The 27,319-nt window shown below is 44.5% G+C and overlaps 1 protein-coding gene across 1 annotated transcript in view; it reads right to left on the bottom strand.

Annotated features, from left to right (window-relative positions):
- LOC119397027 (transmembrane protein 268) overlaps positions 1-27,319 on the bottom strand; it is a 56,639-nt gene that overhangs the window by 25,667 nt on the left and 3,653 nt on the right. The window contains exons 3-7 of the mRNA XM_037664457.2: positions 24,321-24,562; positions 22,206-22,457; positions 22,019-22,134; positions 4,931-5,164; positions 2,771-2,881 (exon numbers count right to left, since the gene is read on the bottom strand). Of these exons, the coding sequence (XP_037520385.1) occupies positions 2,771-2,881; positions 4,931-5,164; positions 22,019-22,134; positions 22,206-22,457; positions 24,321-24,543 (936 nt within the window). The 5' untranslated portion in view covers positions 24,544-24,562. The remainder of the gene's footprint in view (positions 1-2,770; positions 2,882-4,930; positions 5,165-22,018; positions 22,135-22,205; positions 22,458-24,320; positions 24,563-27,319) is intronic.

Below are 27,319 nucleotides of genomic sequence, written 5' to 3'. Positions count from 1 at the left end.
AACAAACAAACAAACAAAAAGTCCCTTTAAATACTGCACTTGATAATTTGCACAATAAAATTGCAGATAATTCCGTATTGGTGGGGACATCCAAAAATTTTGAAAATGGAGCCCTACATATTGAGTTTATCAAAACATAACTGCACAAGTGGCCAGAAAATTTGGTCAGTGTTGCTGCACACATGCACATCTGCTTGCATGCAACCTGGTCATTCTGTATTTTGACCTCCTTCATTAGTATCACTACACGCGACGAAAGAACAATTTCCAAAGCTCTATCCCCTGCAACTTGGGGGAATCGCGCGCATCGCCACCTTATCTGATAACTACACGTGCTGCGCAGTAGGGGTGCTCGCGTCCCACAGACGCCCTACAAAAGTGCCAGCTGACACCATGAGCGGAGAGTTGGTGACAGACTGGCGGGGTGTGTGCGCGCGTGCGTTAGACTACCAGCGTGGCAAAGTATACGCGTAATCTGTGAACGGCGAGTGTGGTGGCCGGGAGGACTATGTTTGTCTTATGAGCGTAGCCGTTTTACGCTTCTAGTTACTAATGTTTTTTTGAGTAGTGAGGCAGCGCAGCATCCCACCGTTTGGTCAGGCGGCGAGGACCCCCACAAACTTAACCCTTGGAAAGTTTTTGCCGTGCATGTACGGCATCACCTAACAGGCACCAAAGGGTTCTCGCCGTCCATGTACGACATGCCTGTATGTTTAAAACGCACGCCTTTTTCGATCGTTTCTCTTGCTTGGAATGTGCTGCCACACTTCGGAAATGCGTGGAACTTTTTTTCATGCACTGATGTCTCTTCGTTGTTTTTTTTCTTTCCAAAGCGGTGAGCCTGCTTTCGCTTGCTCATCCGAGTGTGCACATGCGGTTCGGCTGGTTTTGCGCTCTTTTTTCGATCATTTCTCTTGCTTGGCATGTGCTGCCACACTTCCGGAATACGTGGAATTTTTTTCATGCGCTGATGTCTCTCTGTTATTTTTCTTTCCGAAGTGGCGCACCGGCTTTCCCTTGTGCATCCGAGCGCGTGCACGCGTTGTGGTGTGGCTGGTTCCGGTTTTGTCCTTCGGATAGTTATCACTCCTCGAGCCTGCAAAGCGAATGGCTGTCTGGTTTCTAATCTCTCAAAGGGTGACCGCTTGTTAATCTCTCATTTATTGTTCTCTGGAGCGCAAATACACCCGTTTCCATGCGGTGCTAAATTACACAAACAATGCCACCGTGGTTGCGTTTCCTGTTTTGGGGACTTGGAAAAACTAACTCCATCTCGCTGGCGATAAGGCGAAGGATTATCACACCTTTTTCACTCGTTTTGCGTTTCGGATGGGCACACAACCATACAGTTTTCTTCTATGCGCTCACTCACGCATAGGGTTGCCACCTTTTACCGAAAAAAAAACCGGCCCTTCGGGGGGGGAGTTAACAGGAGATTAAAATAATGTTGAACAATAGACGCTATGTGAATTCTTCGGCATGCATTGCCATTTAATGTAACACTGCTTTCATTGAGCCAAATAAACCTAATGCACAAACAAAAGCAGCACACTCAGCTAACCATGCAACTAGCCTAATTGCTGACATAAAAGTACCCGTGATTGGAATGACGCTTCGCTTATTAGTCTGAATGTGCTGCACTGAAAAATAACCACAATGCTTCGTCCATAAAAAAAGCTCTTCTTTGCGTCTGAATCCAACAGGCCAGTGGCATTATAGTTAAGGAACGTTAAAAATGTGCCTATGCCACAAAAATGTTGGATATTCTTGTACCATACACGCGCAATAATATGCTCTATTCCAACGATCGCTAGACTTGAAGGGATCCCAGAAAGTGGTTGACTAATAGCGTAAGAGTTTTGGTGATTGACGATAAATATTTACCGTCGTAGTTGTTAAACTACGCGGTCGGGGACTGACCGCCGGTCAGTCCCCGACCGCGCAGGTTGAATTCCTCAGTCAACACGTGCGGTCAACACGGAGAAGAGTAAAAAAAAAAAAAAAATACTCGGGATAAGATGAGCAAAAAACCGGCCAATGATGGCCGGTCTTAGGTGCAAACCGGCGACCGGCCCCTTGTCTAAAAAAACCGGCCCGGCCGGTCCAAAACCGGGCAGGTGGCAACCCTACTCACGCAGTTCGCTTATGCTATGGAAGTGCGCGCCGGTTGCTCTGCTGCTAGTGAGTCGAGCGGCGATTCTTCCGATGTGGACTACTCCCCAAGTGTATTTTTGTAAATCTGTGAGCTATGTTTAATACAACGCATAATTTTTATTTATAAAAAATCGTATAAGTGTTTTCTTTTAGGATTTTGCTTGATGCTACGCACGAATAAACCAAGTGTATGTAACAACAAAAATTATTTTTTTGTCACTTTACAGTCACACAAAAAAATCTTAGACAATTTTTTTTGTTAAATAGAATCATCTGAAGAATTTAAGTAATACAAAAAATGACACATTTTTAGAGTGCATTTTGTGAAAAAATTCCACCCTCAAAGGGTTAAACAAAAAGCAATTGTGCTCCGATAGCTGCAAGATTACTACTACAGTTTCTTTACAACCGTCACTGTCTGGCAGCTCCTTCACTTAACCATCACCCTCTCCAATGGAGATATTGAGAACAGGGTTAGTGCTATTTACGATATGTCAATGTCTAACCCGTATTTCAATTTATGCTGCGCTGTTTTCCGACAGGCTTATCACTTATGCACTGGCTACACACCAAGGCAACAAATAATGACAAGCATGTGAGGTCAGGAAAAGGATACATGGACTTTGTGACATGAAATCTTGCCGCGATCATCAAGGCCAAGCAATATCTTGTGCCGAAAGAAGAGGCTGTTGATGCTGGCAATACACCGCTCGAGCATGTGCAGCAACTGAAAACAGCAAAAGGCACTGTAATTACAGCAAATTCCACTGTAAACATTTCATAAACTCCAACACTGAAAGTGTGTTCCCTGTGCGCCGGCACTTAGAAATATGATGCCCTATATTACTGAAGGTGGCAACCACAACCTAATCAGTAAACTTGACTAGCTCATCCACCAGTGGCTGCAGTGTGAAGATGAGAGCCTGTGCCAGAGCTGCCTCAACTTCCTCTCTCTTCCCTTCCCTTCCTGCTTCCAGTTGTTGCAGCAGCAGGCAAAATAGACGCAAACAAGAAAAGCAGTAAAGGTTGCTTTAGCAGCAGGCTGACACATGACTGAATCAAATTGGAAGTTTTATTTCCCATTCAACAGGAATGAGTGCGAGGAACAAGCTACAAGTAAATGGCTTGAGAACCCTCAACCACATAACATGACAGCAAGGCGGGAAACACACACACACACACACACACACACACACACACACACACACACACACACACACACACACACACACACACACACACACACACACACGCGCGCGCACGCACGCACACATACACACACACTGCAAATGCATCTTGATAAAGCTTTTAAGTCAAAGAAAGGCTGTGCCATTTCTTTTTTTTTGTCATGACTGTTCTGCTGCCATCTTGAAGTTTGGCCCTTTGACTGAGCAAGTCAAAGGGCCCCGGGGCCCAAACTGATGTGCTGTACCAGTTCAAGTAGGTACTGTCACAGTTTTTATATGTAACGACAGGCAACAAAAACCTTAGAAACGGGAAGCTAATGCATGTGATCCTATGAGTATTAAATGGGAATGGCGTTTCGGCACATAAGAGCCAAGAAAATTCAACAAACAGGAGCATACCAAGGAGGTTTACTAGAGTGGAAAAATGTTTGAGGAAGAGGACTGGCATAGATACAACAGAAGCACTGACTTCCCACCGAATGTATAAGAGCCCTAGTATACAGTGCTTACAAGGTGCTACGCCAACATTTAATAGATGGTTTTTTGCTATCAGTACAAAGCTGCAATTCTGTCAGAATCAATAGTTAATGATCTTGACCCACAAAAATTCAAGCAGTTACTGAAAGCTTACTACACGGGTTGTAGAGCCCAAAAAATCATGCCCAGAAATGCTATATCTTTTTAAATTGCATTTTTGAAAATTGCGGCAATTCTTACACATGTATGCTCGATTTCATGCTTACACGATCAGTAGGTCAGCTATAGTGTAGTTTTATGAGATGTTTGAACTAAATCTGAGCTGAAGGTCTTGTTTGTTCTTATCAGTTTTGTCAAAACATTTTTTTCTCACATTTTTTTTTAGTTTGCCGGAGTGATGTGTTTTGATCAGGAACAGCTAGAGCTATAATTCTTTTTATAACATAAAGCCCTATTTGCATACAAGGTAGTGGTGGGTGCGGAATTTTAATTTTCTGCACATATATTTTTTCAGAATTTGATATTGTTCTTTCTTTCTGGCAGACATGGTGTGAACAGTGACCTTTGATCATGTGCAGAATGACTAATTATGAATTGATTTGAAAACTGCTTGCAGCACTGCACTTATTACATATTCTAGTATTCAGCTATCCAATAACTGCTTTCTGTTGAGCAGGTTTTTCCCAGAAACAATAGAGTAGCAGCTTTGTCTACTTCCTGAATTCATCAACCTAAAAAGTGACTGCATATTTGAAGTCAGCATGAACAACTTAAACAAGTCTATACATAATAAAGTGGCTGACTGGGCTAGTTGGTTGTGCATACTTAAGGTTAACAGCGCGAAAATAAGACATGGCGGACAGGAAAAAGACGAGACAAGCGCTGACTTCCAACTTCAGCGCTTCCAAGTCAGCGCTTGTCTCGTCTTTTTCCTGTCCGCCGTGTCTTATTTTCGCGCTGTTAACCTTAAGTCTATACATTTTCACCATGTTTGGCCATAAAAAACAGGAGATGCTTCAACAACTCATGTTTCTTTTCTTAAATGTGAACTTACGTGTTACAAGCAGCAATTTTTTTTCTTTATATCTTGAAAGTAAGCAAAGTGTGCTTGCCTTAAACTTAAGCCACATACAGACGAAGATGCCCAAGGCGTTGACCACAAGCCAGACAACGCCACCGCCAAAGAGGGCGAGGCCTCGAACACCAGAGAAGAGCAGGCAGAGGAGAATGAAGAAACCCAGAAGCACCCAGACCAGCAAGAGACGCTTGTAGCACACATTGTAGAGGGTGAAGCGCACATCGTGCACAAGCACTTGCATGGCCGCCACATACTCCTCCACAGTCAGCTGCATACAATACAATGACACAATGAACCCAAGACATGTGGCAAACAAGACGGGGGTCAAATCCAGCATCCAAAGTTTACACAAAGCCAGTATAAGCCTTGCTAAGAAAGAATGGTGCACCTATTAGTTTGAAAAAATTGTCCACACGTCAGCATGCATATCAAGCACTTGTTTTCGCAAACGCCTCAGTAAGCCTCTCCGACAAGTACTCAAAACGCAATATGGTTATATACGCATAACTAGATGATGTTCAGCGTACATGGAGTTCAATTTCTGCGTAGTCCTCAACAGTGCTGTATGCAGTGGGAATCGGTATATATGAAGGGCACCTCAAGTTCGCTACTTTCTTAGCCAGCTCTAAACAATGGAGCATGCTGTGACAATCACTGTACTATATGGGAGAACCTTCGATTTAGCTGTACGTCTTGAACCAAATCTCAACAGTGCTTCGTTAGGATACTTTGTGTGCCTCTCTTCATCCCCGTCAGTTTCCATGTTGTTGCCCTTCACTATGTTCAACCAACAAGCCCAACTGGTCACTCCAATATCTACACATTCTGTATTTAGAAAGCAGTGACTACAAAAGCACCTGGAATCAGAATGCCAGTAAAGAATAAAAAAAAAAAGGAAAACAAACATTTTTGACCAGAACGAAAACAATCTAAATATTATTTTGTTTGGGAGTGAAACCAAAATATTTTTGTTTCCAGTTCAAGGTCAGACTCGGCAATCCAAAACAATACCAACATCAGGCAATGTCAGCATTTGCTCATCTCTCTGGCAGGGATAGAGTGAGCTGGTTCAACGGCATCATTACCGGTGCTGCTCAGTGCACTAGCAGATATTTTTCTAGTCATCACATCGAAGCCCAGAGCAAAAGCTCATGTGTAGAAGGAACAGCAACCTGGACAATATACTTTAGCACAAGTACCTTTTGGTGTACAAGCTACACTGGTCAGAATGGAGCGAGCATTCTCAGTGCTGAAATTCATTTCATCAAAACAGAGGTTTCGAATTCCATCGAGTAGACATGGCGAAGCGCTTCGTCCGAGGCCATGCTCGGTGCCTTTACCCAGGTTTTTCCAGCCTTAGATGTTGCAATAAACGTGAACTTGCTGAACTTAATCATGTACTTTTTCACTCAAATAAATACTATATTATGCTATGTTTTGTTAGTACTTCCCCTGTGAAATTTCTTTCCATCAAAAAAAAAAAAAAAAAAAGTCACAGACCATTAATTCTTGTTCTGGAGCAAAAATGGAACAGAACCTTTATTACGAAACTGAACTGAAACTAGAATGGAAACGCTTTCATTGCAATACCCTCCCCAGAAATCTTGAACTCATGTCTGCATGATGCCATAGTGACAATGGGAGTGCTGTTCTCTATGACATGGTGCTCTAACTGCAGATAAATTGAAGAAGCTGAGTTATACATGACTGCACCTTGGAAACCCGGTTTGAACCTACTGATGTACTATACTGGAACACAAATCAGTTGTCGGTGGCTAATTTTCACTAGGACAGAAAATATGACATTCTACTGTTTATAACATAATCTGTGCTGTCACTGAATACTAAACACAACACGTAGCAGTCATAATTATCAAGAGGGGCTGCTCTGTCCCCATGATCAATAATGTGTGCAACTTTTGATTCAGAAAATGTGCCTTTTGATTCAGAAAAAAAAAAAAAAGAAGCTCGCATGCACAAACTGCATGATGTATTACCAGTGAAATGGGATTTTGAACTTACATATTTTACTGTAGCTGCAATGCTGCAGTAAAATATGTTAGTGTAATACGCAGGAACTACAGCCAAGTGCTTTCCTAAGCTGACATGCAACGCAGTTGGACACGGTCAGTTTTACAGAAAGGAACCAACATATCATCATCAGCCTATCCTATGTCCACTGCAGGACAAAGGCCTCTCTCAATGATCTCCAACCCACCTGTCATGGTCTCTACAGATGGACAACGAAACAGGAACACTGAGAATGAAAAATCCTTTAGAGGAAAAACTGAACTATGTAAAAAAGAAATAACGAAAACACTCAAAATATACTATAACCCTCCCTCACACGCTATATACACAACCTAGAAAGTCATATTTACAGTACATCCCAGGTACATAGCCTTGACGTGACGATGGCTCCAGTGTCAAGTCGTATGCTCGTCGTGTCTCTGGTGCATGGTTGTCAACTGCACCGTCAGGTCCCTGCAGTGTCAGGTCACCACAGTGTCGGGTCCCCGCAGCGGCTGTACTGCTCGTCCTTCTGGTGTGTAGCCTACGGAGTGTAGCTGCAGGACATCTGGTGCGTCTTCACGAGAATGACGCCACTGGGCCGAGCTTGCCTCCTGGTCGTGCCCCACAGCTCACAGGGCGTTACTGCGAAGGCTGGGCACGTCCTTGCCAGAAGCTCTGCAGGCAGTTTTCGGTAGAACGCCGTGCTGCTGCAACCGCTCGCCCACGCCTCTTCTCATTCCAAGCACTCTCCCCTCTGTCCTTCTCTCTCCCGGCCATGTCGCCTCTCGTGCCTGTTTCTCACTTCTTGTTCTTTTCTCAATCACGTCTTCTGTATCCTGTCTTCATTTTCTTTCTTTATTCTATGTTTCTTCATTAGAGACACGCTCTTTTATCTTAGTCCTTCCTCTTTTTCTCCATGTTTTGTCCGCAAGTCAATCTACTCGTGTAAATGTGTGAACCGATTCCATGTTATGCCTGCAAATTTTTTCATTTCATTGCTCCACCTATCCCTCTGCAGTCCTCGGCCTTCCATCTCTTGGCATCCATTCCAACGCACTAATTGACATTGATCATTAATTGATCACTAATTGATCAATTTATCTGTCATCATGACGTGACCTGCCTGGTTCATTTTTTTCTCTTAATGTATACTGGGATATCGGCTAGCCCTGTTTGTTCTCCGATCCACCCTGTTGTCTTCCTATCTCTTAGAGTTACGCCTATAATTTTTTTTTGTTCCAATGGGCCCCAACTCGAGAAGTTGGGTCCCAACCAATGGGCCCCGACTTCTCAAGTTTTGTTGTTATTCTCCAGATTTCTGCCCCATATGCTAGAACTGGCAAAATACAGTGGTTCTACACTTTCTGCTAATAGTGAAAATGGTAAGTTGGCAGTCATGAGTTGAGAATACCGTATGTGCACCAGCCCAATCTTATTCTTCGGTGAATTTTCTTTATATGAGTAGGCTCCCCATTTGACCTAGATATGCATAATCTACTAATTCTAAGGTCTGGCTGTCTATCATGAACTCTCATTCTCTCGCTGGACCACCTAATGCTACCTTTGTCTTCTGCATATTCACCTTCAGCCCCAGGCCCGTAACTAGGGGGGGGTTGAGGGGGTTCTGACCCCCCCCGAAATTTTTTTGATGCTTTAACTTTTCGGGTGATACTAAAATATTTACACGCCTTCACAGCGACCCCCAGCTGCCAAAGTTACACTGCAACTTTCCTGGCATTGCTTCCCTCTTCTTCCTTTCTTCAAACCTACCAGAACACCTCAGCGCTCCCTCCCCCGCACGCGCACCTGCCCTATTTGTACAGCTTTGCACTTCGCCCTCGCGTTCCTTCGAGTCTTTTCTTTTTCGTCTTTCACCCCGTAGCAGCTCCTTTATTGATTCCAGATGCTTTCCTTGTGCATTGCCGCTGGAGAAGTTATCCGTCTGTGCGGACCGCACGTGTCGGCTTTGGGTTTCTACGAAAAGCGCGTCTCCTTCTGTGAAAGTAAACAGTTCGACAGCAACGGCAACACCAACACGACGTGCGCAAATTTGCCAGGGAACGAAACCCCTAAGCGGAAAAACTCAGCGGCGCATTCCGAGGACGCAGGCTGCAGGGTAAACTTTTCTCAAACTGTAGTCTTCGCCACCGAAACGAATCATCGAAGATGACATCTACTGAAAGACTGGCATATCCGAGCAACTTCGAACAACCTTAACCGCACGCAAGGAAATCTACCTCTTCTGTACACACAAGGTATATGCGCCTCCCTACAAAGCACACAAAGCGAGGATACAGCCGGCACACAATCCGGCACCAGCGGTCAACTTTCACAGGAGAGAAAAAACGCCAAGCTGGGCTGCGCGCGGGAGTACAGAGGCTGACGTCACAGCCTACAAAGTGCATTTTTGGGGGGTCACGGCTATTTAATTAGCGCAGCCCAGAGAGAATTATGCAGGCGCCCAGGGAGCCGTCTGTGAAAAGGTGACTTTTTCACAGGAACGGAGCAACACCTGCTTTCTGGACTGTACCACGGGAGTGCAAATGTCTCGGCAGTGCATTCTTGGGGGGTTCAGGTATATTAAGGGGAGTATGGAGTGCCCATGGAGTCTTCTGTGAAAAGGTCTTTAAGTAGCGTTAATCCAGTTTGCTGCAGCGGGAATACAATAATGGTCCTGCATGCACACCAGCTGTAGCGGCGTTCAGAAAACACATGCGCCACGCGGGAGCCGGCGCGTTCATCACACTTCTACATTCTAGCCACTGTAAAGTGGATAAGAGAGGAAGAAAACATCGCCCGCCGTTCACGCCAGGCAGTCGAAGCAGTCGCAAACGTCTTTTTGGAGCCACTGGCCGCTTCTGTGTGCGTGCACAGGATTGCGGCAGCAAAATGAAAAGACACTCTGCAACAACGAAGCAAAGGAGTCTTGCGTCTTACTTCAAGAAAGTTCGAACCGATGAAGCGGACGGAGAAGAACCGCCTCCTTCGAAGGATAAAACTTCGCCCTCCTCAGCACTGGTGGAAAGCCAAGCGCGTCGGAACTTCTGTAGCGACTCAGGAGAATGCACCGGTTTATGTGAATCACCTGAGAACGAACACAAGCAGGACACCCATGCGCCGCCGGAAAATGATGGTGGCCGCAGTGCAACTCCAAGTGACCTTTGTTCTACAGTCAACGCTGGGCAAAGTGACGCCTTTACCACTGGGCAATGCCCAAGGAAGGTGAGTGGCATGGCACCTACACATTCTGGTTCGCCTCCCCTCTGTGCGACGAGTGCGAATATTTTGGACTTGGGACTGTTTGTCTCGAAAAGCAATAATGTAAATGATCCAGAGACGACGGAGAAGCTGCTGCTCAATCCGTGGACCCCTCCGGCTAACTATGATTATCCAGCCACAGGGAAAAGGAATCTGAAGTTCCAACCTCACTGGGTAGATCGTTACCCATGGCTTGTTTATTCAGAGAAGCTTCAAGGAGCATTATGCAAATATTGCGTAGTCTTCGCAAGCGAGTGTGCAGGAAAAGGGGAGCACCAGCGCTTGGGCTGTTTTGTAACTAAGGAGTTCACCAATTACAAGAAAGCCATGGACGCCTTTAAGAGCCACGCATCCAGCAGTTATCACGCCATGTCAACAACGCTATCGGAGAACTTTTTAGCAGTCCGGTCCCGCTCACAGCATGACATCTTAACACAACTTGACCACGGTCTTAAAAAGCAGGCGGAAGAAAACCGCAAGAACTTGCTGCCAATAATAGAAACAATCCTTTTCTGTGGCAGGCAAGAAGTACCGCTTCGCGGCAGAGACGACTCTGGTCCGATAAATATGTCTGAAGTGCTGCCATTGAAAAATGATGGAAATTTCCGCGCACTGCTTAGGATGAGAGCAAATGTGGAGATGCCGCCTTGAGAGCTCACATGGAAACATCTCCGGCGAATGCGCTGTACACGAGCCCAAAAATTCAAAATGAGTTGATCACCCTCTGTGGTAAAATCATACAAAGAAAGATAGTTGAAAACGTCAACTCAGGTTCGTGTTTTTCAGTTCTAGCTGACGAGGCCACTGATATATCTCGCACCGCCCACATTTCCCTATGTGTAAGGTACGTTGGACACGACACGTCGGGAGTGCCAATACTTAAAGAAGATTTTGTACATTTCGTTCCCGTGTACGATCTCACTGGCAAGGCGCTGGCGAGCACAATCCTGAACAGCCTTAGAGGTCATGGCTTTGACCTGAACCTACTTTGCGGGCAAGGATACGACGGCGCGGCATCAATGAGCGGCCACCTTAACGGTGTTCAAGCCTTCATTCGTCAAACAGCGCCCAAAGCGTTGTACGTGCATTGTAGCGCCCACTCGTTGAACCTTGCTCTGCTTCACGCATGCAAACTCCCCAGCATCCGCAACTGTTTGGGAACTGTATCCTCAACCTGTACGTTTGTGAGAGCTTCGCCACAGAGGACGAACCAACTGCGAGACAAAGTAGAAGATTTAACACAAGAAAAAAGAAAATCAGTTCTCTCCTTTTGCCAAACAAGGTGGGTAGAGAGTCACGATGCACTTCAGCGTTTCCTTGAACTGTACGTGCCTATTGTACAATTCCTCGAATATTTGGAAGAAGAGGCCGTGTCATCTGATACTTCATCAAAAGCTTCTCAACTGCTCAATGCCATTACGAAGCCCGAGTTTGTCGTTTCGCTTCAGATCTGTAGCGACCTCTTCTCTTTGACACTGCCACTTTGCAAGTTTCTTCAAAAAATTGACTGTGACTTGGCTCAAGCGTGCGATCACGTAAAGAATGTTATAGACGTTCTTTCCACAAAAAGGGCTAGTGCGGAAACGGAATTTAATAAGATTTTTCTGAAGTCGCTCTCTTTGCTGAAGATCACAAATGTTGAGATGGCCCTACCACGCATCACTGGAAGGCAGATGCAAAGAAGCAACGTACCTTCTGCTACTCCCGAAGAGTACTACCGGAGGAATGTGTATTTGCCTTTGCTGGCTGACTTCGAAAATCAATTAAGAGACCGGTTCGATGCCCATAAGAAGGTCGTGGTTGGCCTTAACATGCTGCTGCCGAAATTCTGCGCATCGGCTAGCCTTTCTGATATTGATGATGCAGTGCAGTTTTACCTTGGCGACATTCCTTCCGCTAATGTCATCGAAGCAGAGTTCACACTGTGGGTGAACAAATGCTGCCAGATCGAAGAAAAGAATCGCCCAGCTTGTGCTTTACAGGCCTTAGAGATGTGCAACCGCGACTTTTTTCCGAACATCCACAGCCTACTTTCTATCCTGGCGACTTTACCCGTGTCGACGTCGACCCCGGAACGGACTTTTTCCACACTGAGAAGGCTGAAGAGCTACCTTCGAAATCATATGAACAACGACAGATTGACCGGACTAGCACTGCTCAGCATCCATCGAGAACTTCAAGTGACCCCAGAACAAGTCCTCACAGAATTTTGCAAGTTGCCGAGAAGGAAAAACTTCCTCGTTTAAACTTCCCTCTATGTTTCAAGAGTCGATTAAAAGCTAAACCCAGCTAGCCCAAGCTTCAACCCTTCTATTCTTTCGCAATTACGAGGAAACTATCCAGCAAGCAGAATGTGCGAACGGTAACAAGAAGATCGGAATGTCGGGCGACTTGTTTGTTTGCTTGCATACATACTGTCACGGACTGCCATTTTTGCGACCCGGCGTAACGGCAAATTAACGGGCGCCGCACTCCCCCGCTGACCGGTGGAACCGTTCGCTCATGAAAAGACTGGTCTTTAGTGCAGGGAAGTACTGAATGGGGTGTTCTTCTTCAAACGTTAGTCGCCGATGTTTGATCCTTTGTACCTACGGCGGCGTCGGCAGGGTCGTCAAAGGCCGCGATGCACCCCGAACCAGCTGTAGACTGCAAGACGCACCGGCTGAAACCAAGGAAACTGACCATTCCCACGGGCAAAACTGCTTGTGGACAAGCCGTATGAGAGAACCCCAACAGGTTGTCACTCTCGCTCAGTTGAGGACCCTCTCCTAATTAAAAAGGGACGCGGTCAATATATTTTTAGGGTGGAGTTTCTAACAATGAAACGTGCATGATTGGACCCATGTAGAGGTCTCTTTTCCCCCAGGACGAGAATGAGGGGACACGGAGGTCGATTTAAGCGCAGGATTTCGCCTTGCTAAGCAGTCTAGTTGCTGACCAACATGGTGTAGAAGGAGATCAAGAAGTATCCCTTAAGTGGTTGTGGCTCCGTATCGGCTGGCCACCTAAACTTAGCCATTCGTCTAGTTGTGACGCGAAATTAACGTCTGTAACGTAGGCATCGGTACTTGAATCTCGAGTAAGTTCAACCTGCCCGAGATCGGCTTCAAGCACTAGCCTACCGGAAACACCAGCGCTGCAACACCGCCGACATCGCAGTTGTGCCAGAACTCTCTCTGACTTCTTGCATCCGATCGTCGTGGACTCAACGCTGCCGGTCATCACAGGTATCCCTTCACCTGTTTATACCTTCGGACTTTCTCATCTGTAGTTTTATTGTTGGTTAGTTTTGTGTAGTTTGTAATACTTCTCTCTTGTAAGCTGATTTATTGATTTTATATGTATTTTGTTAGTTGGTATTAAGTGTTGTACTAGATTCCTCGTGCTGCAATATCACTAGAGTTTTGTTTTTCCCCACACACGTCTCTGATCTCTTCACTGTCTCTGCTTACGTACGGAACGACCTAACCTGCTGCCATTCCCGTCGCCGACTTCGCGCTGGCGACGCTACAGTGGCAGCTTGTAACACATACATACCGTTTTTGTACCGTGGTTACATTGTGTTACTTCATCAGGAGCCGTTGGTCGCGGTGTCCCCGGCTTTGGTGGTGCTATTGTCCAAACTTATTTCTTGCTTTAACCAGAATTTGAGGTTGACATACCAATTTCTTTATTTGGGTACAAATAATTGAAAAGTACCATCGAATTATTACAAGTAAGCGATGTACTTGATTTATTCACAAAAATAAGCCAGTATAAATCTTAAAAAATGGCAGCCGTTCTACACGCAAACCCCCCCCGAAAAAAATTCCTGGGTACGGCCCTGTTCAGCCCCAGCTTGATGCTTTCCCTACTTAGGTCTTCAATCATTTTTTTGCAATCCGTTGGTTATTGTGAAGAGCACGATGTTGTCCGCAAACAATAAGTTGCTAAGATATTCACCACTGATCTTCATTCCTATTTTTTCCCAATCCAGTCACTACAGCAACTCCTCTAAACATGCAGTAAATAACAATGGAGAGATTATACCTCATCAGGATGTCTACCAATTAAATTTTTCCAAATTCCCTGACTTTTCCAGGTTTTCCATGACCATTTCAAGCAAATTCCATGACCGGTACATCTGCTTGGAAGAAACTGCGCACTGGAAACAAACTCTTAAGTGGTAAAATCAAACTACGAGGTGCTCATATAAAATGGAAACCATGCTGCTTCATTGCATTCCCTTGGCTGAAAGCATCCTTTACAATGAATAAAATATCAAAAGACGCAATAATTGTCCCTCGACAAACAGAAAAGCTTGTTTATTTGCACCGGCAATGCCTGCACTGTTTCATAGATTCAATTTCTTGCTGCAGCATGGAGACCTGAAGCTGTGCGTCTTCCATCAGTTTTTGCTTCTTTGATTCAAGCTCTTTCACGAGAGCCACCAGTCCTCTTCTTTTTTCTTTCAGCATCCAATACGTCCAACCGTTCCTTCTTTTTCCTCTCCAAGTCTTCCTTCCATCTGATGTTGGCACTTCGAACCATGTCTATCGTCTTGTCTGTTACGTCAACTTCTGCAACACCACCTGCTGCAGACACCTCATCGTACACTAATCTTTGCGCTACAAGTGACTCCTTCATATTTTCCACAAGACATTCCTTGTTCATTGAAAATCCCCACTCCATGGAAGAATTTCCATGTGAAAGGCACAGCACAATCTTCACAAACTGGTCCCCCTTGTCAGCTTGTATTTCATAGGCGATCTTTCGCTTATCTTTGCTGAACAGGCCTTAATAAATAAGATGCATTCTTTTTTGACACTTACCAGCGTAGTGCAAGATGGTTTAGCGATCTTTCACAACTCACTTTTGGCTGCAAGGCTTATGTCAAAGGCAGCTATACCAATGATGTTGTTCGGGTTCTCCAGATCAATTTTCATCAGTTTTGAAAATGTAACTGCAGCATCCAGCTTTTCCTTTAACACGATTTGTCCCAGCAGTGACTGCAACAGGCCGTCCAGTGCTGTTGCGAGAAAAGGCAGCATCGGCTTCTCTGTCTGAAACTCAGACAAAAATGGCTCCAATTCTTCTGAAACTGAAAGCATAAAGCCAGCTTTATTGGCAGCATCTCGTCTTTCACAGCCATCTTGACATGAGCATAGCTGCCACACGTTGGAGGTTTTTCTTTCTTGACATGCTCAACATATTTGACCACATTTGGGAGGACTTGCAGTGCCCTAGCAAGAGCCTTGCCATTTTCCAGCCAGCGCACTCAGCAAAACTTTAGCGGAAACAGTATGCTCTCCGTGAAATTGACATAGTCGGCTCGGCGTGCAGGGACATTCTTGAATAAATTGTAAATGCTTCTACGAAACACTATTGTGTTTCACTTTGTGACCTTGTGGCCTGTTTTAAATGCAGCACTCACAACGTGCAGTCCGCAGCTTCCTATGTCCACAATATTCTGATTTCCATAAGACGCAGAAAACTCTTGCTTCAATGACTTCAACAACTTCGAATTGACGTTTGGACCATCCATCGAAAGTTGAAGTATTTTTGCTGGCTCAATGTTCTCAGTGGCCTTTTTGAAAGCGGCAGCTAAGTCCTCTGCGCGAGTCTGTCCTAAAAACAGGACGTCAGGCAGCGGGTTTTGACAACGTTGTCAGCTGGGTCCCAAAACCTGATCAAGACGTCCATTTGCTCTTTCTGTGCAATTTTGTCCAGAGACTCGTCAAAAGCCACGACCACGTGTGGGACACCATGCAGCTTTGATAGCAGCCTGTTTCGGAAGTAAGGGGCTATACCGTAACAAATTGTATAGCCAACTTTGTCCTTACCAAGTTGCAACTTCTTCGCGACGACGCACGTGGGGAACATGATGGGAAAATGTGCCGCTGACGCTGCTGCTGAACGAAACGATCCATGGGTCGCTATAGTGTTCAGACACCAAACAACTTCTGCTTTTTGACACATTTCTTGACATAGAAATCCATTTAAGGATGCCTTCCCGTCAGGCGCGATGGCCACTGGTTTAGCAGGCACGCTTTCAGCACTCATGCTTGGCACAGCCGACACACATTCACTCGTAGCAGTTACGGAACATGGCAAGTTGAATCCATGATCAACACTTGCGCAAAATTTTCTCAGACAATGGACGAAACAGACACGGACAGGCGCAATCCGTGTCTGTTTCATCCGTTGTCTGAGAAAATTTTGCGCAAGAAGTGTTGATCATGGAGTACCAACTAGCTCGAACCCACACCTTGTTAAGTTGAATCCAGCACTAAAAACCACGCGGATGTTTGTCTGGGAAGCACTTTGCACCACGCTCACAGCAGCTAGGTGTTTTTTGCTCACAGCGTGACTGGAGACAGCAGCGATGCTCATATTGCTAAGCGTGAAAGTCTTCTGGCATACTGCACACTGAGCCTTACTTGTATCGTTCGGCACTGCTCTAATACATGAGGCGTGCTCGGATATTTCCGCTTTCACCCAATCAGGGTTAAATGAACACTTCCTCGTGGGAGGCATAGCAACTCACTGCATGCTCACTTTATCGCAAGAAGAATGGCAATATGGCTGCAGCCCAGGCCATAGAGTTTCATACAATACTTACTAGAGGGAACTCTGGCGCTAGTGTCTATGGGAGCTGCAATGCATGGCGCTTAAGCTAGCATGGGAATGATGGGTAGTACACGGATTTGTCTACATTTTGTTCTTTCGGCGCCATTTGGCTCCGCGTCGCCTGCATCCGCTTTGTCACAAGACGAAGTTCAGCAAAAGTCAGCAGTTCCACTTCACCACTTTAACCTTTTTAGGCTCACCAATTCAAATCTGGCCACGAAGTTCACAACGATCCATTCTTTTATCCGATAGAAAACGAAAACATAGCAATAAACAACGCCACAAGTGTGTTCAAAGCCCGCAAGTACAAAGACTAGACAAATCTGTGTACAGTTGAAACCCGCAATAACGAAATCGGCGGGGAAAGCACTAAATTTCGCTCTTGCGGGAATTTCGTTGGCGCGAGAATGCGGCAGAAAAGACATGGAATTTACAAAAAACACATTTTATTTCCAAAAAGTCAATGAGTTTGCTTTTGCGGGCCTTACCATGCTGCAATTTCATGCCTCTCGATTGGGAATCTCGTTTTCCACGGCACAAAATTCGCCCCGTGCAAGGGGTACACTAGGTCAGTGACGGCGGCACTGCGCTGTCACCAGTACTGTCATGAAGTGCACCTACAGGCGAACCTTCTTGCAGCTCCGCTGGATCAGCGCGGATCAGCGCAGAATCGTGGACAGCGAGCTGCACGCAACACCGAATTTTTCGGTGATGTCCATTTTTTTCCTGCCCTTTTCCACCTCACTCATGACTGCAGCCTTATCTTACAGCGTGATGAACTTCCGATTTTTTTGTTGGAGGCGGAATCTTCGCAGGCAGCGAAATCGGACAAAGCAATCGCAACACACAGTTCACGTTCCAAGCGACCAAGCAAACGCTCCACAAATGGCTCCACACACGCGACCATGTGCGAGCAAAGCCGACAAAGCCAATCACAGAGCCAAGCCAACGAACGAAACTCCATGAGGAATAGGGCTCTGGCTACGTAGTCCGCGATAACGAGCAGGTGTTTCGGCAAGCCATCATCATCATCGTCGCCAGCTTTATGTTTTTTTTTGTAAACAATGATGGCGGCTGCTTCTCAAGTGCACTGTAGCGATAGATTTGCACAACCTAAGTGTAGCATGAATGCATTTCAGCAGTTTTCGAATGTAGTTAATGTTGCGAGAGTAGATTATTTGCGCACTCGTGTTTCAAAAATTTCGTTAATGAGGGACTGCGGTATGAATATATTTCGTAGTCGCGAGTTACGAAATGCATTGACTCCTATGGGCGTTCGTCGGTGCTCCGAAAATATTTCGTTGCGGTGAGAATTTCGTTCCCTCGGGATTTCGTTATCGCGGGTTTCGACTGTACTACCCATCATTACCATGGTGGCTGAACGATCGCAGCGCCAGAGTCCCCTCTAGTTAATTTTAGGAAACTCCATGGCCCAGGCAGCTTGAGATGTGGATTGGATTGGATTGGATCCGATCCAATCTGGATTACCATATTTACTCTACTACCGTTTTTGTATCCCAGTCTAATTTACGCAGTACACTTTTCAGTAAAATATAAGAACTACAGCTCGCATATTCTGTGCACCTTGCCCTCTGCTGATGGCACTTCTAGCCTAACCAGAAGGCCCTCAAGACGAGCCGAGATCGCGGCCAAGACAAACGTGCACAATTTTATGCGCATGAGTAACATTGTACTCGGAAAGTAAAAGCACCAGCATTGCACTGCTTTTTTTTTTTTTTTACTATGCTTCTGCTTAGCTGTTCTGTGCGGTTGAAGGAGTGATTCTTTAAGCTTTGATCAATGGTAATGAATATTTTCGTGACGATCTCAAAGACTACAGTCATTCCATGACCTGGCCAGATTTTTCAGAAATTCTCTATTCTCTTACTTTTACAGACGTGTTACAATTCCCTGACTTTTTTGAGGTTTTCCAGGTTTTCCAGGTTGGTAGACACCCTGCTCATTGTAAGACCCCTTCCCAATCGGGCCTGTCCTGGTTTTCTTGAGGAGGAGCCGAGTAGCTGTGGAATCTCTGAACATTTTGGCTATGGTAGTCACGTATGTTTCAAATATTCCTTGTCCATATATGCCTCCAGAACCACCAGTATCTCTACCAAATCAAATGCCTTTTCGTAATCTATCAATGCCATGTAAAATGGTTTTTTGTGTTCGGCAGATTTTTCAATTACAGTTGAAACCCGCAATAACGAAATCGGCGGGGAAAGCACTAAATTTCGCTCTTGCGGGAATTTCGTTGGCGCGAGAATGCGGCAGAAAAGACATGGAATTTACAAAAAACACATTTTATTTCCAAAAAGTCAATGAGTTTGCTTTTGCGGGCCTTACCATGCTGCAATTTCATGCCTCTCGATTGGGAATCTCGTTTTCCACGGCACAAAATTCGCCCCGTGCAAGGGGTACACTAGGTCAGTGACGGCGGCACTGCGCTGTCACCAGTACCGTCATGAAGTGCACCTACAGGCGAACCTTCTTGCAGCTCCGCTGGATCAGCGCGGATCAGCGCAGAATCGTGGACAGCGAGCTGCACGCAACGCCGAATTTTTCGGCAATGTCCATTTTTTTTCCTGCCCTTTTCCACCTCACTCATGACTGCAGCCTTATCTTACAGCGTGATGAACTTCCGATTTTTTGTTGGAGGCGGAATCTTCGCAGGCAGCGAAATCGGACAAAGCAATCGCAACACACAGTTCACGTTCCAAGCGACCAAGCAAACGCTCCACAAATGGCTCCACACACGCGACCATGTGCGAGCAAAGCCGACAAAGCCAATCACAGAGCCAAGCCAACGAACGAAACTCCATGAGGAATAGGGATCTGGCTACGTAGTCCGCGATAACGAGCAGGTGTTTCGGCAAGCCATCATCATCATCATCGTCGCCAGCTTTATGTTTTTTTTTGTAAACAATGATGGCGGCTGCTTCTCAAGTGCACTGTAGCGATAGATTTGCACAACCTAAGTGTAGCATGAATGCATTTCAGCAGTTTTCGAATGTAGTTAATGTTGCAAGAGTAGATTATTTGCGCACTCGTGTTTCAAAAATTTCGTTAATGAGGGACTGCGGTATGAATATATTTCGTAGTCGCGAGTTACGAAATGCATTGACTCCTATGGGCGTTCGCCGGTGCTCCGAAAATATTTCGCTGCGGTGAGAATTTCGTTCCCTCGGGATTTCGTTATCGCGGGTTTCGACTGTACTTGATTAATCACATGAAGGTGATCCATCCCCTTTCCTGAAGCCAGCTTGCTCTCTAGGTTGATTGAAGTCAAGTGTGGCTCCTATCCCATTCAAAATTATCTTCGTGAATATTTTGTGCAATGCTGAAAAAAGGCTGATCGATGTGTAGTTCTTGAAGTCTTCTATGTCTCCCTTTTTTGCGTATTAGTAGAAGTGTACATTTCCCAATTGCATTACCATTTGCACGTTCTATTTAGAACATTTTCAGAGCTCTTCAAGATCATTTTAACTGCGATATAGAAGCCTCAATGTGCTGCTTGCAAAATAATAAATGTTTTAAGACTAAATTTGTGTCTCCCTTCCCTCCTGCCACAATAGGTTGCCCACTGATTTTAATACTGCTTACATGCTATGTTGTTGGACATTTTAATGCACCAGGAATGGTAGATTTTTAGTTTTGTGGATCACTTCTATTATGTCAAAACTTTTGATAAAAAGAGATTTCCTGGTTTCTTGAAGTTCATTTTAACAAGAGACTACTGCACTTTCCATATGATAGCAGCATTATTTATAATACCCTAGAATATCAATGTGAAGCATTTATTTATTTACTCTGCACAGGTCCGAATTATGTTTATTTCTCAGATTCTTAGACTTGAAGCCCCATACCTCCGCCTGCTCTAAAGTATTCCACCACTATGCACCCTTTCCCTTAATCTTGTCTCTAACAACACGCAGAAAATAATTCAGTGCAGTTGTCTCTATATATTATACTTTGCTGAACATAAGCGCAGTGGAAAATAAGCAAGGTCTACTAACATGACCGTTGCATATGCACTCTCAGCATTTAAAATTGTTTTAGTGAGTGTGACAGGTGCCGATGGTAAAAAAAAAAAAAAAAAGTTGTGAAATCTTTTTTTGCTGCACATTAAAAGCACACAGCCAAGTTCAAATGCTCAGATTACTACACCTCATTAGTTGACAACTGTATCGTTATGATATTTACAAGGTTACGTGAACTTTGTTGCCAGAAATTGCATCAACCAGCAAAAGGGCAAGTGTAGCTACACAACAATGGTAATATATATCAGTCTAAGCCAAGAGGAGTTAATGGCTTAAATTTACTTTTAAAAATGAAGTGGTCCCTTTTATAGATGAAAAAAAAAAGGGACATTAAAGGGGCCCCGCAACACCTTTCCACGTAATCATCGAATGGCTTCATTAAAGGAGTTTCTTGCCTCACGAATCAACTGCGCCACAATGTTTGGCTGACATGTTCTCAGGAGACTTGACTACCAATCGGCAGCGTTTTCTGATCATGCTGCAAAAGTGTTGCAGGGCCCCTTTAATATGTTGCAAGAATATTGAAGTAATTTTGGCAACCTCAGTGTTGCTTGTGCAAGTTGGCTATGAAGAGGCTTGAAACTTAGAAAAATTGACAAGTTGCAAACCAGTGACAAAACATGTTGCTAAACTGCATTATGACATGAAAGGAGAAGCTGTATAAGAATTCAAAGGAACCTAAGGAAAATACTTGTTCAGGCAGGGTGATGGTTCACACCTCCAGAAACATGAATATAGGTCACTGCTACAAAAAGCAGATGTGTGGAAATCCAAAACATGAAAAGAAAAAGATGAGGGGCAACACCTCGTAGTCATTTCCACATCAACTCTTATTACATGATCGCATGGACCATGCGATGTCAGGCTCAGGATAAAAATGACAGAAATCGGGAAAAGTATCACTAGATCTTGGGACACCACACAATGACATCATTAGTGTCATACTTTCGGAGCAAAATTCAAGTAGGGTCATTTTGGCTTTATATTTCCACTTTACAAACTCTTATTTTGGCCTTCAACAAATGCAGAAACAGTGCTAAAAAAGTATTGTACTGGTGTAGCCTTACGGAGTGTTTCCCTTCAGATCTCCTGAAACAGCAGGGGCGGAGGGGAGTCAAGTTGAACAAACACAAAAGCCAAGCACATGCCCAGAATGTTTAGGTCAACGAAAGCTTTCTTTTGAGCTGTAAAGGTAAACTAACCGTAAGACCAGTGGCCATCAGCTCTTCTGGCACCAGCTCGGGCTTGAACTCTGCTTTGGTGATCCATGCACAACGCCTGTTAGTTGGTAGGGCATTCACAATGATGTCACCATTATCTGCAGAAGATAGAAGAGCAACAAACGTTGACTTTTGGAACTAACGTGATATACGTGCTAACAGCACTCACTAAAGCCAGTGGTAGATGAACTTCTTGTAGCCAGGCGCTCACTGAGGGGCACAGCAACTGATTCCAGCCTGTGTGTGGCTGTAGGTGCTACGTGGTTGCTCACAGCCTGTGGCTCAGCTGATGCCCTGGGCTTAAGCCTGGCTGGTGCAGGAGGGCAGACAGCCACAGGGGGCACTGAGAAGCTGGCAGCAGCTGGAGGCCTGGGTGGTGCCAAGGGCCCCAGGTCTGTCCGCAACTCGGCAGGAGAAGGCACTGTCAATGACAGGTATCACTTCAGCACCAGTGGAAAGGCTCACCCACTGCTCATCACAATAAGTACAGAGGCAAAGAGTAAGCTATGAAAACAAGCTGCCCATGCCATGGCAGCATCAGGGCAGTTTGGTGTTGTACTGATTTTAGCACACTCATGACCAGGCTAAGCAGTCCCCAATATGAACATTAACCATTGATGTGATTGGCAGAAGCCATTTTGGAGCAGGTTTTTCGAGTAGTCAAAAGCACGCTCTGGAGCAGTCAAAAGTGCATTTCGGAACAGGAAAAAAAGGCTTTTGGAGCCGTTAAAGGCTCATTGCCGAGACGAAAAACTGAATTTGTGAGAACTGGAACAACTAAATAGGACGGAACTATGCAGCATTCCATCCCCCAAATTTAAGCAAATGAGAATTTACACCCCAGTCGCACGACTCGATTCTCGGAATGGCGTGGCTGCCCTTTCGTCACATCTTACACAAGGGCAGTCTGAAAAATGGTGTTTTGGTAATAGTGCGCATATTCACTCCTCCAGCGACTTAGGTTACGAGCAGTTTGTTGGTGTAATAGACAGGTAGTGCGACCAGCACTGCACAAGTGCGCAGGTTTTCCGTGACCTAGGAGTGGTTACAGCCACTGCAGCGTGGTGTGTGCATGAGGATAGAAGGATATATGTCGCTTGCAATCGTAAGGCGCATGCTAGGGTGTTTCGACCTCGAGAGATTAGTTTTGCTTTCAAAATATTAAAACACCATGTTTGACACAGAATAGCGCAAATGTAGCAGGCTGCAACAGGATTGGTCTTTTGGAACAGTTTGGCCCAAATGACGCAGCTATCACATCACTGCATTAACATCATAATTCCCAGCGTATCTGACATGCTGCATCACATTCTCTCCTTATTCATAGAATCTGTCACTGGAGAAAACAAGTTAAGGGGGAGGAGCTATGGTGTCTCTTGTTTTCTTCTGCCGCTGCCATTAAGAGGAAGCTAGCTTGAGGGCTTAGAGTATCTAAATACACTGTAAAGGAGACATTTTCTCAGCAACTACTATTTAATGAAATTTGCTGCATATTGAGAAATGGTTAAAATTTAGTGAATGCATGAATTCTTTATTTTGGTTCAAAAGTAAAAATTCTGAACACTTAAATCAAGTTGTTATTAAAGAAAGCCGGTTACTTGTCTCAATCACTTATTAAAGACAAGTTGTTCACTTGTCTCAGTCACTCATGAACTAGATGCCTTTACAGACAGACAACGATTGGTGCTTAGCTAATTGAAACAATAACAAAACGCATAATCTGGTTTGGCTACTACTATCTGTTTGTCAAGCTGATGCAGGACAAAGCCAGTATGCACCAGGTACTCACAGAGTTCAGCTAGACTTTAGCACAACAGTTGCATGTCACTTCTTGTGCTACATCATGTATATCCTGTTATAGTAGGGAACATGGCCGACACTAGGTGCCATCACATGCTGGCGCCACGCTTGTCTGAACCGGATGTGGTGGCCAACACATTAAGAAAAAAAAAAGAATAACACCCAAGGCCACAATGTACGCTGAGGTAACTTTTTGCCACTTTGTCATCCCTACTCTGCGTAGCTTCCAGTGTGCTCAGCAGGACAAATGGAGAGAGAAAGCACTGGAAGCCTGTGGCAACTCTCTGTAACCCCACTCCTACTTGACAGATTCAAAAAAATTATTGCAGCAAGAGATTTGAGCCACAATAAACACCTATATTGGGGTCATTTGCTGATTAATTGGTCATGTGCTGCAGGACTCCTTCAAGCATATCTTCAGCCTGGTATCATTTCAGGCCTTGCTACTTCATTAATAAAATATGTTTCCTCAATAATTATGTACCTTTCTTGAGCAGGGCATCCATCTTAACGGGCAATGGGGGCTCAACAGTCTGTATCTGCGAAGGTTCAATTGTGGCTGCTGCAGAGCTGTCATCATCAAACTTCACCCAGGAGCTCTTGGGAGCATCACTCTGTTGGGAAGACTCTCTCGAGGGCACATGTGGTGCAACCTGGGCATCAACCTCAGGTGCTAGCTCAGACTTCAAATCCGTGTTCTCAGACATAACAGATCCTTAGGTCCTTCTGAAACACAAAACGGAAGGAACTCTGCGACTAAGTACATAAAACATGTTATTGGTTTATAAGAGCAAACTGCCCATACAAACCATACATCAGTAAAAAACCACACAGAACACATCCAATAAGTACAATGCAAGAGCAGTCTGACTTCTATATGGATTACAAAAAGCAGTGGTAGTCATGGGCATCGGAAGGGGGGTACAAAAGGGGCACTTGCACCCCTCAAGCCACACCAGCACTTGCCCCAGTGTTGGTGGTAAAACGTTACAAGTAACGCCGTTACCAGTAACGTGTTACTTTTTTCGGTAATTTAGTAACGTACTCGTTAATATTTCGCAACTGTAATGGGTAACGTACTTACGTTAACATTTTTCGGTAACGTGAGGTAGTATCACATTACTCGTTACTTTTTATTCCAATTATTTCGGAAGTCTTACACAGAACTCCTTCGTTTCGTAGGCGCCCCATTCCCAGAGCTATCCCTTTTTCCAGGCGGCAGACTGCTATCGGCCTGCCTGGTGTCGACAACAGGAGTACCGTTTAATGCGTCCGTATGCCACCAACGTATTTACCGCAGGTGCGGACGTATTCACTAAGAAGCGAGCAAGCTGTCCAACGACAGCTTTAAAATAGAACTATTGCTTAAATGCTTCAAGTTGTAGTTGTCCCTGCAATACGATAGAGCTAGCTGTTTATCAGTTCTGTGTTTTCAAAATCAAATTTGCTTCTTACTGCTGGTTTCTGGTTGTTGAATTCCTGAGTGAGCCTGGCTGACCTTGAATGCCTTTGCATAAACACTCGCAATTTTCGCGGCAATTACACAGGTTAAAGGGCCAATGATGGTTTATGTTGCAAATATTTTTTCTTGGACTATGCAATTTAAGGATCTCTTTATTCCTACAAGATCTGCGCGTATGTTTTGCACGGTAGCAGAAATGTGCTGTTAGAATTACAGTAAATTGGTTGACAGATCAGTGATGTTTTCTTTCTGGAGAGTGTTGATGATAAAATCTCATTTTATGTTTACTGTCACTTTGAGAAATGGCATTACCATGTGCCACAAAGTTATAAGCCATCACATGAAACTCTACAGCAAACATTACGCCACTGTAATATTGCAGTAAGTCCGACACATTCGTGCTATGTTTTCTAGTTATATCAGTAATTCAGGTAAAATCGTTGTTTGGTTAGGGGTTTTATACAAAATATAAAATGAGGTTTATTAAAGTGTTATTCTGGTTCTGACAGCAAGGGAACACTGATTAAAATGTCTGACCATGGAGGAACGGCAGCAGTAACATGCGTTAGTTTTTTTCGGCAGCGGTAACACGTTCCTTTTTTGTTAGCGTAACGAGTAACGAATTTAGTTACTTTTTTTCGGTAATGCATACAACATTGACTTGCCCCAACCAAAGCTACACCAGTGGTCTCCCCACTCCCCCAGCCGAGATAGATGAAACACTGGTTTGCACCCCCCACGACAAAATCCTGCTGACACTCATGGTGGTAGTCTAGATAATTCCCACAAACACTGACTGAAATAAATCTGGAGAAATTCATATGGGCATGTCATGACTTATCTTCATGCACTGTTAACAGCAAAAGTTTGCAGTCCATTGTAGCTATGAAAAACCAATATTTCCACATTGGCAATGCAATGCATTAAAGAAAAAGTATGTACACCAAAACCATTTGATACGATTATGAAGCATGTTGTAGTGGGGGGGCTCCAGATTAATTTTGATCATATGGAGTTCTTTAATGTGCACCTAAATTTAAGTACACAGATTTTCTTGCATTCCGCCACCATTTAAATTTGGTCGCCGTAACGAGGAATCGAACCCACATCCTTAAGCTTAGCAGAGCGACCCTTACTTGCCAAGCTACCACGGCAGGTATTTAAGTTGCTCATATTTGAGTAGTTAAGATAATGAAATACTTGGCTTTTTAATTCAGGTGTACACATCGAACAGTAATGAAATCAGCTTACTGCAACTTTATGTAGCAGCAGATACAAGACCCCAAATGCCGGATGCTGTTCTTTGATGATTGTGTGCTGTTTGTAGAAGGCCCTATTCTCAACCGGTAACCTTCTCTTCCAGGACTATCGCTTAAACACACAATTAACCAGTAAATAACGATGGGGTGAAATAAACTTGTAGGTGAGCAGCACGCACAGCAAAATAATTTTATGCCATGTCACTGTCAGGTGCATGGAATAAAGAAAGTGCAATTGCATACCTACTACTGCAAAGAGACATTTTGTTGACAGATCTCACATCACAAGACAGGGAAAAGTACAGCTGTCAAATCCCTGCATTCTCTTTTATTTAGCAAACAAGAGTTGCATAACACTGTCTCAAAAGTGTCGCAGCTTTCACACCCAGATCATAAAAGCAAATGCAACAATTACAACACGAAAAGACTGTAAATAAAACCTGCAGCCCCGCGTTGCCTCAGAGCTTCTCTAATAATTAAAAAAAAAATAGCATTACACTACTTTTGAACATATTTCCTTTAGTTCATTTCATGGTACCTCTGCAAGGTTTTCAAGTAAAGGTGATGCAAACCCATTACACTGCTGCATTGAAAATTTACTTGTTTGTTTTCACCATTCTTTTCTGTAGCTGCACTGTCATTTTTGTGCAAGATGTAATCACAACTATGCAAAACAGGGCCAGTGTCAGAGTGCCCGTTCATAACACCCTGCTGTATACAACAAAACCAGCTTAACTCAAGATCACAAAGATGCTCATGATA

Source organism: Rhipicephalus sanguineus, chromosome 1 (assembly GCF_013339695.2).
Source record: "Rhipicephalus sanguineus isolate Rsan-2018 chromosome 1, BIME_Rsan_1.4, whole genome shotgun sequence".
Classification (NCBI taxonomy): domain Eukaryota; kingdom Metazoa; phylum Arthropoda; class Arachnida; order Ixodida; family Ixodidae; genus Rhipicephalus; species Rhipicephalus sanguineus.
This window is presented reverse-complemented; position numbering and strand designations above follow the sequence as displayed.